This window comes from Talpa europaea (genome assembly GCF_964194135.1).
Source record: "Talpa europaea genome assembly, chromosome: 3".
NCBI classification, from domain to species: Eukaryota; Metazoa; Chordata; class Mammalia; order Eulipotyphla; family Talpidae; genus Talpa; species Talpa europaea.
The window spans coordinates 64,596,443-64,613,773 of record NC_140069.1 but is presented as its reverse complement, the minus strand read 5'-3'; the positions used below and the strand labels follow the sequence as shown (position 1 = coordinate 64,613,773).

The 17,331-nt window shown below is 36.2% G+C and overlaps 1 protein-coding gene across 4 annotated transcripts in view; it reads right to left on the bottom strand.

Annotated features, from left to right (window-relative positions):
- The window catches only part of ST18 (ST18 C2H2C-type zinc finger transcription factor), a gene marked incomplete at both ends in the record, with an annotated part of 133,843 nt that overhangs the window by 18,697 nt on the left and 97,815 nt on the right, over nt 1–17,331 (bottom strand). For 2 of the 4 annotated variants that reach the window (XM_084230244.1, XM_084230245.1), the window contains 6 exons: nt 329–409; nt 525–587; nt 3,125–3,193; nt 3,990–4,052; nt 8,971–9,086; nt 16,827–17,072. In XM_084230244.1, coding sequence (XP_084086370.1) covers nt 329–409; nt 525–587; nt 3,125–3,193; nt 3,990–4,052; nt 8,971–9,086; nt 16,827–17,072 — 638 coding nt within the window. The remainder of the gene's footprint in view (nt 1–328; nt 410–524; nt 588–3,124; nt 3,194–3,989; nt 4,053–8,970; nt 9,087–16,826; nt 17,073–17,331) is intronic. The other 2 variants (XM_084230246.1, XM_084230247.1) reach the window with 1 other exon arrangement.

Here is a 17,331-nt window from a genome sequence, read left to right as displayed (position 1 = left end):
TCACCCTGGGTATAAATAAAGTTTTAGGGAAAAAGCGGCCATATGTATTATTCTCTAGCACTACCACAATGCCACTTTCCTTTAAAACAACCAGAAAAGTCATGAAGTTCTCCTGTTCCTTTTGCAGGCTAATTAACTGTAGGAAAATACCTAGGAATGGGAACATTTTCTTGAACCTTCAAGTACTCTGCTGCTTCAAGAATCTTGTGTTTAGCAAGCTACACTGTCCCTGAAAGCCAGCCTATACATAGTTGCATCTAATCAAGTCTTCCCAGCTAACCAAGGAGTGGCAGTGGCCTTGACACCATTGCTCCCCTACCCCACTTACTTGAGCTCAGGGTCTTCTTTTTCTTCCTTTGTAGGAGTCATTTTGACACCACCTTTCCTGGCCCGAGGACAGCCAGACAAGCTAAAATATGAACCCAGGAAAAAAAAAAACAAAAACAAAACAAAACTGGGTGATCTCATTGGTCACGTCGTCTGACACTCTGATTTCTATCTCTCAGAAATGAGATCAATCCTACCTTCTGTGGGAAGCATAGTTTCCAGTCACATGCCCTGAACCATCACAACCTGGAGTTGGGCACCTGGAAAACACAGGAACAGAGCTCGGGCCTGTGACTTACTGGAGGGAAGGGGATCAGGACACAGTTAGAGGGAACTAAACAGAATGAGCTGCTATTTGTGGGACTCTTTTTGCTTAGATACAATTAACTTTTGGCTAAGAATTTATTTGAAAAAGATTGTTAAGACACGTAACTACTGCATGATACTTGATGGGCAATGTATTCATTGCAATACACTCATTTCCCCCAGCCTTTTTTAAAAACCTAATTTGGAAGGAAGCTGAAATTCAGCACACAGTTTACTCCAGGGCTTCTGTCTACATTATTCAAAGTTCTTATCTTTTACTTAAGAAAAAAAAAATTTTCCAAATTGGTTTTTGTGCTTAATTTATTTTCTTTTAAATGTTCTACTACCACAATAATTCATTAAATTCATATGAACAACAGCAGAATACCTGAAATCCAGAAACTATGCACATTTATATGGTTATCAAAGAACCCACGTCATTTCCCTGGTGTTTCTGCCTCATAGCTCCACGTAAATGGCTTTTTGGAAAATCTAACAATTAAAATTATCAACAACCAACCATTAAATTTGGAATAAAGAGGGTAAGAGGAGGGGAATCCGATTCTACTGGAAATGCTAATAAGGAATAGCTTTCAAAGTACACTTGAATATAAAAATGTACACAGATTCCCATCCTTTTGCTGCCTTTAAAATAATCTTAAATACTAATTAAAACACAGGATGCCATAAAATGTTTTTCTAAAGTTTTCTATAGACATTATTTTGGCATTACTTCACATGTATCCTGGCCTTCATTCAGATTTCTACTCGAGTAATAGTTTGAAAAAAGTAACAATACAAAGAAAAATGTGAATACTATCACTTTTTAAAAACTCTAACCTACTGAACTTTCACAGAAATGATTTTATTTTAAATCCTCAGGCAAAAAACAGGGAGTAAGTGCTTTTTCTCAAGTGAAATATAGAATTAGCATACATCTCTCCAACCTAACCAAAGAAACTTATGCTAAATCTTTATTCAGTCATTTAGAAATATAATGTGTATTCGATATTGTAGGAAAGGTTTGAATGCTAATCTTTTTTCATTAACATTTTTAGTAAAATTGTAATATACTAGCATATTGCAATTATAGAAAAATTTGTGCCAAATAACCTTGTTTTGGAATTCTTGAGTATCTAAACAAGAGGTCAATGAAATGTATCTTTTTTTCCTCTGCATGGAAAATAACCAGAGTTGTTACATATTAGGTGACTGTATAAAAATGCAAATAGTGGATTTTGCTGTAGGAATTTTAAATCTACACATTTTCAATATATTATCAACATTTTTTCTAGAAAGAATATTCAGAGAAAATACTAAAGAGAATTGATAGCAATTATTAAGACATAACAGTATAGAAATTTAGAGCAATTGAATAAGACGAAGTATTGAGTAAATGAGATTAACTACTCTTGGTACTTTTCTCTTTTCAATCTGTTAATTACTAGTCTCTACTTAGTATTCTTAAATTTCATCCTAGAGAGGCAGCAGTTAATAATATCACTTCCAGAATCTACACTGACACAATCAATTGTACTTTACACTCTGAACATGAGAAAAGTTGTATAATTCATAGTTTCATTTTCTATTTTTGATTATAAAATTTTATTTTTTATATACCTGCTTAATATGACACCTTTCATAAATTTATTTATCATATTTTAGATTAAAAAATAAACAATTTTGAAAATGGAAATACCATCAAAATGTTAAATAAATATCTGCTATTTTACCTATGATTTAGACATCAAATGCTGATTCTATTATTCATGTGAGTAGTTTTATTACTAGAGTCAGTAATACTCATTCTTCCTAAAAATATTATTTGCAACTAAATTTAATTTATTGTGTTTAACATTATTCCTTTACCTTTTAAAAACTTCTGCCTCATTGTATTTATGAGAGGCATAAGAGAGATGATAACATCTTATTGTCCTATATGATGCAACATAGAACAAGATATGAAAATAAATAAGTGAGAACTTTGGGAAAAAAGATAAAATTAGGAAATAAAATCAGTAAATTAAATTTAATTTACATGTGACGTGGAGATCCTGTGGGTTAAGTAGAAATGAGCCAAAATTGTGTCTACATTCAAATGTAAAACTCATATGTTTCATACTGCCCATAAAGTAAAATACCATGTGGTTTTCTTAAAATTAGATATTAATACTTTGCCACACCTCCTAGGTATGATTTAGTATATAAATGTTGAAATTAACAGAAAAAAAGTATTATGTAAACTCTAACATCATCGCTTAAAAATTATTGTAAAACACAAAATCTCCAAAGCAAGCAAATTAACAAAATTAAATTACAATGATTTGGTTTTAGTCATTTGAACTTTCCGGTGAAAGATTGTGTTGATTATAATTTATTTTGTTGGTTATAATTTAGTTAGACATGATTTACTACTTGTTAATGGCTACACTGGTCCTGAGGGGGAGAGTCCTACCACAATGGGTAAAGGGCAAGGAGGTCCACCACTTACTTAAGCTCCTGAGAGTTAGCAGCCATGAGGGATTTAAGAGTCTTATCTGCTAAAGGACATCCAGAAACACTAGAGAGGGATGAGAAAACAAAAACACACTGACATACAAATCCAACTCACATGGCATCCTGAGTTTGTGAACATATGTTAAATTTACTGGGGACTGGGGACTGGGAAAGAAAAAATAACTGGGATTGAATCTGCCTTTGCTATTCGAACTAGTCTAAGCTCATGGGCACATCAATTATTTCTCATTGACTCAGTTTTCTTTTCATCAGATGAAGGACTTTAATCTAGTGAGACTCCCAATTCTAGAATTAGGTATACAATGATTACTGACCCGTGTCCATTCCCTTTGAATCACCAAGGGATGGTGGCTTAAAGGTTTTAACCAGTGCCTAAAGAAAAAGTAATCACATCAGTGAAGAAGGTAAGTGGAAAGATTCAACACAACCTTTGCCTTGTTAATTCTCTTTTAAATCTTGACTTATTGCCCAGGACTGGGCATACTGCATTCCACAGGATAAGTCATAACACAAGTTACTCTGTTGTCTTATATTTGTTCCACTTGAGTCCTAAAACTAGGCAGAACCAAAACCTTGACATTAACTTTAACCCTTGATTTGTAAACTGGACTAGAGGATGAGAAAACTGTTGTTGATCAAAAATCATGGTGTCTATACCACAAAAGTGATAAAACTATATTTAACTTAGTTTCATTTTCTAAAAAGCAAAACAAACCAAACCCACCTAATTCAATCTCCAGACCCTGATCCAGATAATATCTTTCTTGAGTGGGCAATAATAAATATTTAAATTGGAACAAGATGATGAAAACCTGACTGTGCACCAGGGTATTAGGTACCTTCGATGAGATGCATAGTTTCCTGTGACGTGGCCGCTTCCATCACATCCTGGCGTTGGACAGCTGGGTCAATAAAAGCAATACTTAGAGTTAGGTGCATTTCATGGATTTGTTTCCTCTGTCTGATTGATTATAAGGTAGCTTTACTTTTCAGCATAAGTTAACACAGAATAGGACACACAGAAGCTAGTGAAGTAAATTTATGTTACTAAGAAACAGTAAACTAGCTAAAGATGCAGGTTTCTGAATCACATTGAAATCTCTAATTCAAAGGATGTTGGAGAGAATATTAAAATCTATGTGCTAGTGAGGTTGTGAATCAACAATCGGTGGTGTTTTACTTCCTTGAAAATAGAGTGTTATAAAAATAAACATTGTAAATCCATGTCTTTAATGATAGTGACTTATGGGATTACTAGCACTAATCATGTAACAGAACCCAGAAAAGGATTTTTTCTTCAGAAAGGATTTTATGGATTTCAAAGAGAATGTCTTCATAAACATTTTAGAAAGACCAAAATCTTTGAAAATACTGCATCCTGAAATGTAACCTGACATTATATTTATTTATTTTTTTAAAGATCTATTTATTTATTTATTTGTTATTTATTTATTTGTTTGTTTGTTTGTTTGTTTATTTATACAAGCACTGGGTACAGTCAGAAGCACGGGAGGGTGAGAGAATTCACCAGAGCCAGAGCGGGGAGCAGAGCAGGCAGAAGGACCGAAGTACACTGCTGAGGGGAGCAGCGGGCGGCAGGAGAGGTCTGCACGCCATGTGAAACCCTCCTCCGGTGGCTGGGGAGCAGCTGGGGATTGAACCGGTGCTGCAGAGGCTGCGGGCAGCTTCGCAACTCAGCGCTCAACCTCTGCGCCACCGGGGAGGCCCATGTAACCTGACATTTTAGATGGAAATGTTACTGACAGTACAGAAACAGATTACAAATTTAGTTAGTAAATCATGTGATCAGTTTTGTCCTAAACCAACAAAGATTATTACTTAAATACAACCATAGTTACTAATTAACAATTAACCTAAGAATCAGGCTCTCTAAGCTATCTGCCCAAGACCAGAGTCTGGGCCATGCCCTTCATTTTATCTTGGAAAGTGGTCAGGTTACACCTCATGCCTCTATGTGCATCTTAGGTGGGTCTTGCACACTGAAGTAGAAGACAGCTATCCTAAGCCGTTTTGCTTTCAAAGTTCATAGATTTCTTGACTTCTTGATTATTTTCCTCTGACACTGCTCAAAAGTCTCTCATTTGAAATAGAACGACTCCAGCCTACTCAGTGCTATTTATGATAGTTTTAATCATCAGAGGAGAAACCAATCACATCATCACCTACCCTTCTGATTTTCTCTGACATCCTCCCTAAAGTGAAAGATTATTTATATGTAGAGAATACAGAATTTACCCCTTTGAAGGGTCATTTAGGGATAGAGTGACAACATGCAAGATTTTCTGAAAGGACTCCCTTTAAATAGTTTTCTTGCTGTAAGTTACTTTACAACCTCTAAGACACTAAGAGGTAGACCATCTCTCAGAGAGATGTTTGACTTTCAGGATTTGAGCTAATCTGACTCATCTTCTTTTCAGTCACCACTTTTTTAGATGGGATATCAGATGGGAAAATAGACTAGTGGCATAGTGGAATATTTATATATATTAAGTAATTTTTAAAAAAGAATGATAATTAAGATTTAAGTTGTCTGGCAAGTGCCATTCACCCAGTAAATGGAGATGATTTTTTTTTTCTGAACATTATACAACTGAAATATTCAGAGCATGAGAAATGTTTTTATTACCCGGGGATTCCCACATTGGAAATTTGTCCCCACATAGTGTGCCAAAACAACACTGCAATTATTTTATTTTGTATTTTTATTTTTAATTAATTCTATTTTAAAAACAAATATAAATTACTTAGGATAATAAAGTATGTATTTAATTAGCTGTCTATTTAATTTTTTGAAGCTTAGTGGTACAAAGAGGTCAAGGAATAAAGAAAGGATTGCAGGCAGTTGTATAGGAAAAACTTCTGTTTCAGATTCTGGTAACTGGCTTACATTACAAATCTTCAATGAAAAATCTTATGCAATAACATGGGCTAATTCCAGCTGGGTGGTTTATTCTAGGTTTGAAAATAAAGTATCCAAATTACAGAATGGAAACCACTAGTTGCCTTAGTAAATGACACTCAAATGCTAACCAAATTCATGCTAATTACATTAAAAAAAGTATTCTAGCCAGTTTTTGATAAGTAATAAGGTATATTTATCTTTTGGAAAAATAAAATACAACTTAATTTGGACATGGTGAAACTGTAAAGTAATGAAACTTTTACAAGAATTTTTATAACATCTGTGTACTAATATAACATCTGTGTACTAATACAATAATATAATAACCACCCACTGAAACACTCACCTGTATGTAATAGAGGTGAGAACCATGAGGTCTCTAGAGAGTTAATTTCCTAGGAATTCATGATCATACTCCAAAAATTATTCAAAATATGTTGGGAAAATTCCCTTTTCCGTGTTCACCTTTGACCCAATCAAAAGTGCCCATTGCAAAATAATATTTCATTCTTCTCTCCAGACAGTAATGCAGTCTAATTATCAATCTTTTACACTACATTTAGTTTGGAATGGCTCTGACAATTTCCAAAAAATCAACCTTCAAGAGATAAAAATTTGCTGGTTTTGAAGATATTCAAAAATATTTGCAGAAACAAAATCTATAACAAAATTACAAAACTTGGATTATAGCTCCATGAGGGAATAAGTATATGGTTGAGACATGTGACTTCTGGGGGAGCAACTACTCAGTGAAATTGAAGTTCTAGTGTGTTTGGGCAGTGGCGGATGGAGAGGCAGGGTCAGGGTTTGAGAAGAAATGGAGAACCCATTAACGTGTGTTGCTGGAAATAGATCCAGAGTGATGTCAGTGTCAGTGTAGAAATGATTCTTACACTGTGAGTCAGGGGGAGAAAGTATGGAGAGTAGAGAGAAGGGTCCCAGGACAAGTTTCTGAGTTACTCCCGCCTTTAGAAAGTTGCACCTGAGTGTGTAAAGGGGTAACAGGTGAGGCGGGGAAAAACCCAAAGTCTGGTGTCCTAGAAGCCCAGTGAAAAGAGTAGGTTTAGGAAGAAGGAGTGATCAACTCTTAAATTCTTCAGTCTGTCATGCACAATCCAGAAGACCAAGAGTCATATCAAGATGGGGGTTCCCTGGAGAACTTAAGAAGGATTTTGGTGGAACCATGCAATTCAAAGTTGGGAAGATTCAAGAGAGAAACTGAGTTACAGAGGAAAGATAACTTTCTTGAAGAGTTTAACTGTAAAAGGATAGAAAGACAGGGGTGAGGTAGGGATATAGAAGAAAGGGACAGACACTATTGCCTGAGGGAGGGGTCACTGCTAGAATTCTCACTCATTCTTCCACTTACTCATGCTTAACACAGCCCAGCCAGGGCCACACTTCCTGTTGAGGATAGACGTGCAAAAAAATCACTGTTTATGCCTGTCTTTGCCTGAAAGCCCTCTGTCTTCATCCTCACTCAATTAATGTCTACCCTGACGTCCCCACTGGGAAACTGGAAGCTGGGGTGTGAAGGAGCTCAAGACTTCAATCTGATCTGTACTCTCTTTCCTGATAGTAACCCAGATGAACTCATATCAGGGGAAAGTTGAGTGAATCATACTTTAAATTTTTACATCCTACAGTCTTCAGGTTAAAATAATAATAATAAAAAGGATGTGTGAGCTGAGGTTAAGTCCACAATCTCAATCAGTGACACTACAGTAATTTGGTGGCCATGTCCCCATGGCACCCACCCACACTCTTCTCAGGGGATTTCTCCACTTCAGGCTGGCTACTCTTTATTATCCACAAGGCCGACTTTGCAAGAATTTGTCCCCTTTCTTATTCAAACTTTCTGAGCTTTTGGTGACATTTAGTGTTATGAAATGCCCCATTATGGAATTTCCCCAGCGTTTAGCTCCCATGACATTCACTTTCCTTTGTTCTCCTCTGTCTCTAACAGTCTCTGCCTCCAAACAGTATTCTTTATAGGTTTCTTTTTTCCCTCCTCAGGTCTCAGCAATGTGTATGTCCTCAAATTCCAGTCTGAGCATTCTGTGCTTCACCATCTGGACTTCTGCCTCTACACATTCTTCCCAGACCAAACTATCATGATCTCCTTTCTGAATATGCAAAGACATTTTTGATGATCTTCCTGATTCCAGACAGTCCCCAAGAGTATCCAGCCCCAGAATGATTGTGTACTTCACTCTTCCTAAATACTTAATTATTAGTTTGCTTTGCTGCTCAAACACCTTGTGACTTGTTCATGCAGAACCTGTATCCAGGCACTTTTTGTGGGGCCCTTGTCTTGCTCTATCTTATCTATACTCTCTTTCCAGGCATGCTTGCTTGCCCTCGGGACTCAGCTGAAGGTATTTTGCTCAAAGCAATATCCCTGATCCTTGCATCCTGACCTCCACCTTAGAAATCTGTTGCACTTTTAACTAGTACTTACTCCAGGCAGATACCCTTGAAATTCTTCTGAGTCAGAGAAACACTTGAGAATGTTATTTAAAAAAATCTTTCTTTCCAAAATTACAATTTGCATTAAGTTTTTTAAGGTTTGTAGATCCTCTGAAAGACCTGACTTGGATGTTCTGGGGTCAATGAATTTCAGATTAAGAATTTCTTATCAAAACATAGACTTTTCTCATGATTTTTTGTTATTTAATTAATTAGACTTAATTCTCTTAGCATGAGCTCATGTCTTGATCTTCTTAATTGTAGTCACAGGTTTGTTATATACAGAACATTTAACTATTGACTAGTTGAAATTGTCATAAAACATTCTTAAACTCAAATATATAAACTCATGATATTATTACTCAAAATTGTGAACTTGAGTCTCTCAATTCTAGAATCTAACTAAGCATGCTTTGCATATCACTTACGTGATTAGTTCCTTTTTGAGATCTCTTGCATGCAGCTTAGATTTAGGGCTTGGTATGGAGGTCTCTCCAGGAAATTTTTTTTCCTCTAAATTTTCTAGAGAGTTCACTGGATCTTTCTGGGAAAAAAATACAGAAGCACAGAAGATGTTAGAAAAAATAAAAAAGACAATTGAATTTGATGCCACAAAGGTCAACTTTGAATTTTGGCTTAGCTGAAATTGCCCATAGGATTTGTATATGAAATACAATGATAATGATTATAAAGATATATTTTGATTATTATGAATATTTATCCTCGGTGAAGAATAAGAAATTCAATTGATGAGGACACCTTTAGTTTTATCTTAGCAAACATAACTACAGAAGAATTTCTTGAGGCATATAAATAGGTTAATGTCTCAATATGTTTCAGGTTTAATTATATAATAAACATTCCCTAGAGAACACAAGAATACTAGTTCTTTATGTACACAACAGTCACTGGCAAGATGACCAAATACGGGCGCGCAGACCTCTCCTGCCACCCGCTGCTCCCTTCAGCAGTGTGCTTCGGTCCTTCTGCCTGCTCTGCTCCCTGCTCTGGTGAATTCTCTCACCCTCCTGCGCTTCTGACTGTACCCAGTGCTTGTATGTATAAATCAATCAATCAATCAATCAATAAATCTTAAAAAAATATTTAAAGATGACCAAATACTGCAAAAATAAATCACATAAATTTTTAAAAAGGAGAAGTTTAGACAAGCAGAATGTTTTCTTCTAATATATAAATAACTAATATCTAAATCATTTAAAAATAATAACTGAGTAATTTAGGTATTTTAGTTTGATTTTTTCTGGACAATTGTTTTCATTCTCACATAACTTCATGTTTTTAAGTTGCTTCTTTTGCTAACTTGTAATGTTTTCACTTATTGGGTGGACATTTTTGTTGAGTATCATTAATTTTCCTGGCCATTATTCAAACTTAATGCTGATCTTGGATCCATAGGGAAGACTGACTAATTCTTTCATATAATTTATCGTGTGATATAGTATCTTACAGAAACAATGTTTTTTTTCAGTCATATAATTAGTTTACTTTCACATTAAGATTATATATTTAAAATATAATATTTTCTGGATTTCATATTAAAATCATATTAACTAACATAGAAAACTCTAATTCTTGATAGTACCTTCTAGTTAAGGTGAACAAAAAACATATATATATATATATATATGGATGTATATATATACACATGGATATATATATGGATATAAAAAGTGGTGCATCCATATTTTATATGGATATAAAAAAGTGGTAGCAAATACAATTTTTATATTTCCCTTTCATTAGTTACTTGGAAAACAATACAGTTATTTTACATTAGACCAAGCAGTAGTAAATATTAGTTTGTTGGAAAAGTCATGACACATTTTTGCTTGAAAAACATAGAAAAATACATCATGACTTTTCTGGCAACCCAATCTATTGGTAAACTATCTAAAATAATATAATCTTCAGAACAAATTAATAAAAGCTGGTTGGTACAATTTCTTTCTTAATATTATTTAGAGTGCTGAGTAATCCCTCTTATTTAATTGATAGCTGTTTGAAAAGGCCATCAAATCCTCCATATCCAAAGCATTCCACATCTGTGGATTCAACCAAAGACTGAAAATGTGTACTACGTCTTTAAGACTGTGATGGCTGCATCTTTACTGAATGTACAGACTTTTTCCCCTCAGCAATATTCCCTAAAAATATAGTATAAAAACTGTTTACATAAAATTCGTGTTGTATTAGGTTTTGAAAAGATGTTAGAAATGACTTAAAGAATATGAGAGGATTACATAAGTTATATGCAAATACCATGCTGTTTTTTATAAGGATTCAATCTCCTCTGATTCTAGGGACCACTGTACTAGCAGGTTATTATACATCATTTAAAAATAGAGAAACATGTGCTTGACAACTGTTGTCTGCAGAACAGAAAAGCTTCTTCTCATTGCTATCATGAAATCTATAGCAAAATAGGTAAATGATGGAAAGGATGGTGGAACTATCAGATTTAAGTTCTACAAGCAGGAATGGCTTCACTTTAGGCATTTACCCTGTAAAACCTTCCAATTGGTAATATTTGGCTTCAGTCTGGATAGTATTTTCCACTATAATTATGCCTCAACTTTTTGAAAGTAGATACAAATGTTAAATCTGATTGGCTCACTGGGAATCAGCCTTTGTTTTTCTGTTTAGACAATGAATTTTAACAAAAATGCCATAGAGTAAAGGAACAGTTTTATTTTTAATGATAAAATTAAGAGCAAAATATTTCTAAGGCATGTACATTAATGGATGAACATATATAGGTTATCAGCTATTGCTTGACTGCTGACTATACAGTATGGAAGATAAGGAAATGGAGAATGGAGATTTTGAAAGAAATAATCAATAATCTAAGATTAAGTTATTAATAAAATGGAAACAAAAATAAAGCTTACAGAATATATAGTATTTGATTTTGTACAGTAATGTGGTAATATTTAAATGGGATAATTTTATTGGATATAATCTTTTAAATTTTCTAACTTCCAAAAACAATGGATTCTTACATATTGAATTGCATTATAAAATACTTTTCTTTTTACCTTTTTCTTTTTTTTTTTGATTACCATACTATTCCTGGAAACCTACAAAGAACATACATACTAACGTACAGGTGGCTACCACTAAAGGAATCCTTAATTTTATAACAGAAGTATTTTATATCCAGTGCAAAATTAGTCAATAACATTCATATGATTTTTTTTTCAAAATTTCAAGTATCATTTTGAAGAGAGTAATTTTTATCCTGTGGATATTTCAGAAAGAATGTGGCATATATGTGTGTGCTTAGAGAGTAGATGTGTCCACTGAAATTCCTTTAATGTACAGATGGAAGTTTATATTGATTTCAGTAAAGACTGGAACATAATGGTAACATGAATAGCAGATAATAGCATCTGGCACTTTTAACATTTTAAGCCCTGAAATCTTTGGAGAACTGACAGTTGAATGAAACTGACAGCCCTAGTTATTTCTCAGCACTTTCCTTTTGAGATATTTTGAGTTTTTTCCAGATTCAGGATTTTTTTTTAGGGGGCATCTGGACAGGCTATTTCACTGAGAGAGAAAGACAATATTTTCTGAAAATTACCACCAAAATTAAGCAACTGTTGTGCATATGAACTAGATAACAATGAATTAGAAATAATCACTCAGTTTTCACTAGTGTGTGTACATGTGTGTCCTGTGGGGAGACAAGAAGGGTCCCAGGACAAAGAAGGGCAGGATTCAAGGACAAAAATTGTGCAAGAATTTTTCTATTTCCAAGGACTGGTTAAATAAGAGGTTAAAAACCTGATGACTTGTTGCCATCAATTTCTTTGGCTTTTTTTTTTTTTTTTTTACTCTCTAAGCCATCTTTCCACAGCTTATCAAATTGGCTGCTATGGGAAGGAAAGGGAGTTGCAGACCCAGAAGAAAAAAAATAACAGACCTTGAGTCCAGACCAGTTCAAACTGGAGCTGGGGACACACAGCCTCCATGAGATGTTCACCATAGAGGTCAGGAGCCCCGTATGACCACAGAGCTGTTGCTGATTGGTGCCCACCACTACCAACATGAAAGGGACCTTCTTTCCAATCTTGACAGGTCTCTCGAGAGACCTGTGCCCAGCATAGGCACGGAACCCCTTGGCCCACCCCTCTGTCTCTGGGAGGGTGAAGCAGTGGACAGCAGCTGGCTCACCTCCAGCTGCACTGTTGGAAGATGGGATTGGACTGGGGGGTCCCAAGGCTGCGCCTTATCTGGTGACACAAGGAGGTGGAAGAAGTGGCCACTGGAAGGAAGGGGATATGGGGAAGGAACTGGTTTTCAAACAATCACAGTCCGTCACCTGGGCCACATGCAGCCAGCAGAGAATGTTTGGAAATGAGAAGCATGAAGCAATCTCTAGCTGATTTGTGTGGTCACATCCTGTAGATCTGGGGCAGAGGTTTGTCCTGCAATCCTGAGGTGCCATAGAACAGCATTGCCTCTGTCACAGCTTGCAAAGTACCATGTCATCACTGTTTTCTTTCTAATTTTTCTCAATATTTCTTACTTATTACCATTTTTTTAACTTCTCTCAATTTTCTTCCTTCTCTTTTTTTCATGATTTGGGAGCCCGGGCTCATTACTTAATTACTTAATCAACAACTTCACCTTCTTGAGCCTCAATTTTCTCTCTAGAAACTTTGATGATAATCCTGCTTTTCAGGATTGCCAGGATCATGACACACTAGGTAAAAAGACCTTTATAATTTTATTGAATGCTATGTCCTCTGCTGTGTTCCCAATGAGGACACTGAATACAGTCTACTTTTTCAAAATGCCTATTAATTATCACATTTCCCATTTTCAAGATTCAGAATAAGATATGAAAAGACTCTCTACTAGTAGATTACATTGGCATGTATGAAGCCACAAAGAATACAGTGAGAAACTGTATTAGAGAATTACATTGATTCAGAGGCACTTCTGTGTATGTCCCCAATAGCTCCAGCTTTCTCAAGCAATAAATCACCTATCATCAGATTAACTGTGGCAATAAGCATTAAGCTTAAAAAATATTTTGCTAATTCAAACCAAGGGCAAGCACTTTGACTCTAAGAAATCACTTAGCAGCTTCTCTTTGTTATTCTTACTGACAATGACTTCTTAGTGACATAGCTTCTGCATTACAGAAGCTTCTATATTTCAAATACTTAGGTCGCAAATTGTGGCAGTAAATGTCTGTACCCTGGGACCTGAAGCAGGTAAGCTATTCCAAAAAAAGGAGAACTCTAATTTAAATAAATCCATTTTCCCCATGAACTTACTGAGAAAAAAACGCTGCCATAACCCAGCTGAATCCATAACACTGTCAAGGTGAATTCAGATTTTTTTGAGTTATAAAATATGAGATTGGAAAGGAAATAAAAATATTTGTTATGAGACCTCATTTTATGACTCTCTGAATAATAAGAAGTATAACCAAGGAGCCCCCAAAGTGCTTACTAGACCCCTAAAAGGGAGGAGTCTCTCAGAATACAGTGAAATGCTGACATTGATGCTGAGGGCACAGCATTATAACAAATATTGAACAATACAAAAGACCCTAAATGGAAATGGGAACCAACTTGATGCAAATTTGCTTTGTTACAACTCAGGATTGGACTCATATGTCTGACACTTGTAGGACTAGAAAGATTTCTGGTGTATGCTAACCACAGTCCATTTATAGCACAATCACAAGGTTGGGGACACACAGTCTCCATCTTATCCTGCACAGAGAGTTAACATCCTTTCAAACTGAGTAGATTTTATACTAGCAGGAAGCTGCTATGCTTTGTAAAGCACTGTCCCTCCTGTAACGTCGAACTTTTACTGAATCCCCATCAATGGATCTGTGACTAGGGCTTTAATGATATGCCTTAATCCCACTGGCTGCAGTAAAGCAGAATTCATCCTTGTGAATTGAAGGATGTTCCACTTTTCCTGAAGTTGATTTGCATGGAGTGGGATGGAATCAACCATCTTGATCTTACGATTGTGTTTCCCATTCTCGACCACCTACCACAGCCCAGTTCGTGCCATACTTCCCTTTCAGACTAGTTGTGCAGAATGACCAGTTAAAGTGAATGTTGACAGCTTGCTGCATTGTAAAAATAGATGGGAGTTAAATGTAACTTCTTTTCACTTGAACAAGCCTGGTTTGTCAGGGGGCTAATGTATTGGTGAAGGGAATCTTGTTTACTGGTTTATAGTTATCACTTAAGGCAAATCAGCCTATAATTTGCTGTTTTCAGTTTTATACTTATTAAAGTCAAACAGATTATTTTAAGAAATGGCTCTTTTAAAAGAATATTATGATAGGTTTATTAAGACCAGCCCTAAATACTTCAGATGAATATTTTAAAGTTAAATAGAATAAAAATCAATATTTCTGAATCTAATCAGAAAGCTGTTGATGTATGATTCCCCTCACCCTTCTCCACTATGGTGCATATGGTGGTGACACAGAGCTTGTTTTGGGTCTTTGTGGGCTCCCCAAAGGACCGATGACCACCCACCTTTTCACATTGTGTGCCTGCTCATACTACTCGACTTATGAGTTACTTGGTTACATGTCAGTCCTCCCAGCACACTGAACAAATGTGTGGCAGGAGCATGTTTTATTTGGTACTGCATCCTCAGGTCCTGTTTTACTTCCTGGACATGGAGCTGCCACTGAAAGTGTGCTGATTGAAAGAGGGAAGGAAGGAAGGAAGAAAGGGAGGAAGGAAGGAAAGAAGGAAGGAAGGAACTGTGGTTAGCATACACCAGGATAACTAAATATGCAAATGTATTTCCTTGACTTTGGAATTGGTAGAACTTACACATCCAACAATCATGACCCAATACTCAGTCAATGCATAGCGATGCAAGCACAGCTCCTTCGTGAAACCAAGGAAAGAAGTTTGATGAGTCCCACTTGTTCCTGGGAGGGAGGGAAGGAGGGAGGGAGGGAGGGAGGGAGGGAGGGAGGGAGGGAGGGAGGGAGGGAGGGAGGGAGGGAGGGATAATTACTAGAAACAACCCAGTCTTGTAATGACTGCTGTTTATGTTCACTATTACTCTGAGAGGTTAAAGCATGTGCTAAAATCAAATTAATCTTCCACCCCAAAACTCCCTGAACTTCAAAAAGTGAAAAAGGTGGGGTATTCTTTAAAAAAAGAATGCCTATTTCATACCTTTTGCCTGTCACCTGGCAAATCTATCAATAGTTTTCCTGACTGACAGCAAAACAGAGTCAATTAATGTAATGATAGGACTATGTATGTAATTACATGCAGTCTAAACAATGGAGGATTCTAGTAATGAATTCTTTGCAATGATACTGTCATGTTAATCTGACCAAAGTAGGTGTTTCAAATTATTGTGATGAAGACTAGATGAATTCTTGCATAGTCACTATCTGGCTTCCAGTGGTGAAACCACCTCCAGGATAACTAAATATGCAAATGAATCTCCTTGACTTTGGAATTGGTAGAACTTACACATCCAACAATCATGACCTGATATTCAGTGAATGACTCTATGCATAGATATGCAAGCACAGCTCCTTCGTGAAACCAAGGAAAGAAGTTTGATGAGTCTCACTTGTTCTAGTTTAATTTCATCTTCCACCCTCTGGTTCAGAAAAAACAGTGAGCTGGAACTCACTGTTGAGTGCACATTGCCCCTTACAATCTGCCATATCCAATGGGGTAGATGATGTCATCTCTTGAGTGGTGCACACAATTTCAGTCATGAATGAGGATAAAATGCACTATAATATCATATCTTAGACAAGTGACAGAAAAAGTTGGATGCACTGATAAATTTCTTCTGAAATTTAAAATCATTACTTTTCCAAAATATAAAACCAGGTAAAGAATTATGTGTTATCTACATAGGAATGAGGGCCTCCCTGGTGGCACAAGGGGTTAGGCACAGCACTGTGAAGCTACCGGTGGCCTCTGCAGCACAAGTTTGATCCCCCGCCAGGGAGCTACCCACATGGCACAGCAGACCTCTCCTGTGTTGCCCACTACTCCCTTCAACAATGTATTTCAGTCAGTCTGCCTGTTCTGCTACCCACTCTGTCTCTCGTGAATCCTCTTGCCCCCTGCACCTCTGGCCTGTATCCAGTTCTTGTATGCATAAATGAATAAATCTTAAAAAAAATAAAAAAAAAAACAGGAATGAGAAAAATAATTTAGGGTGAAAAAGCTAACAACACTAACAACTCTCCAATCATGCTCTAGCTTAAACTTATTGATTGAAACAATACCTCTTTCTCCTCCTCTGTCTTCCCATGAGTTTTGCTATAGTTGATAGGCGTATCCCAGCCCTCTTGGTCACAGAGAGCCTGATAGAATGCGGCATTGACCAAAATGCTGCTTGTTTTGAATGGGGAAGAGGAAGGAGTTGGAACAGAAGCATTAGAGGAAGTTAAGGGTGCAGCTTTGTCCAGGATTCGGTTTTTTTTCATGCTTAAGTCCAATGTGCCATTTTCATCCACTTCTATCTCGGCTCCCTGGTATACAATAGGAAACAGAAAAACATTTAAGCAGGTTGCAGTTATAGCCTAGCCATGTGGAGCTTTTAAGTGATGATTTCAAATGCAAGCTTTCATGCAAGCATATCTGATTTCAAAGCTGGCTTTCTTGTCTGCCTTGAATAGCGTTGAATTCTTAGGCAGACTTTTAAGAGCAGTCCCATTAGTGAGCTCTGTGTTCCTAGATTTAAATAAATTAAGCTTAAAATAAGTAAGATGTTTCAAATACCAAACATAT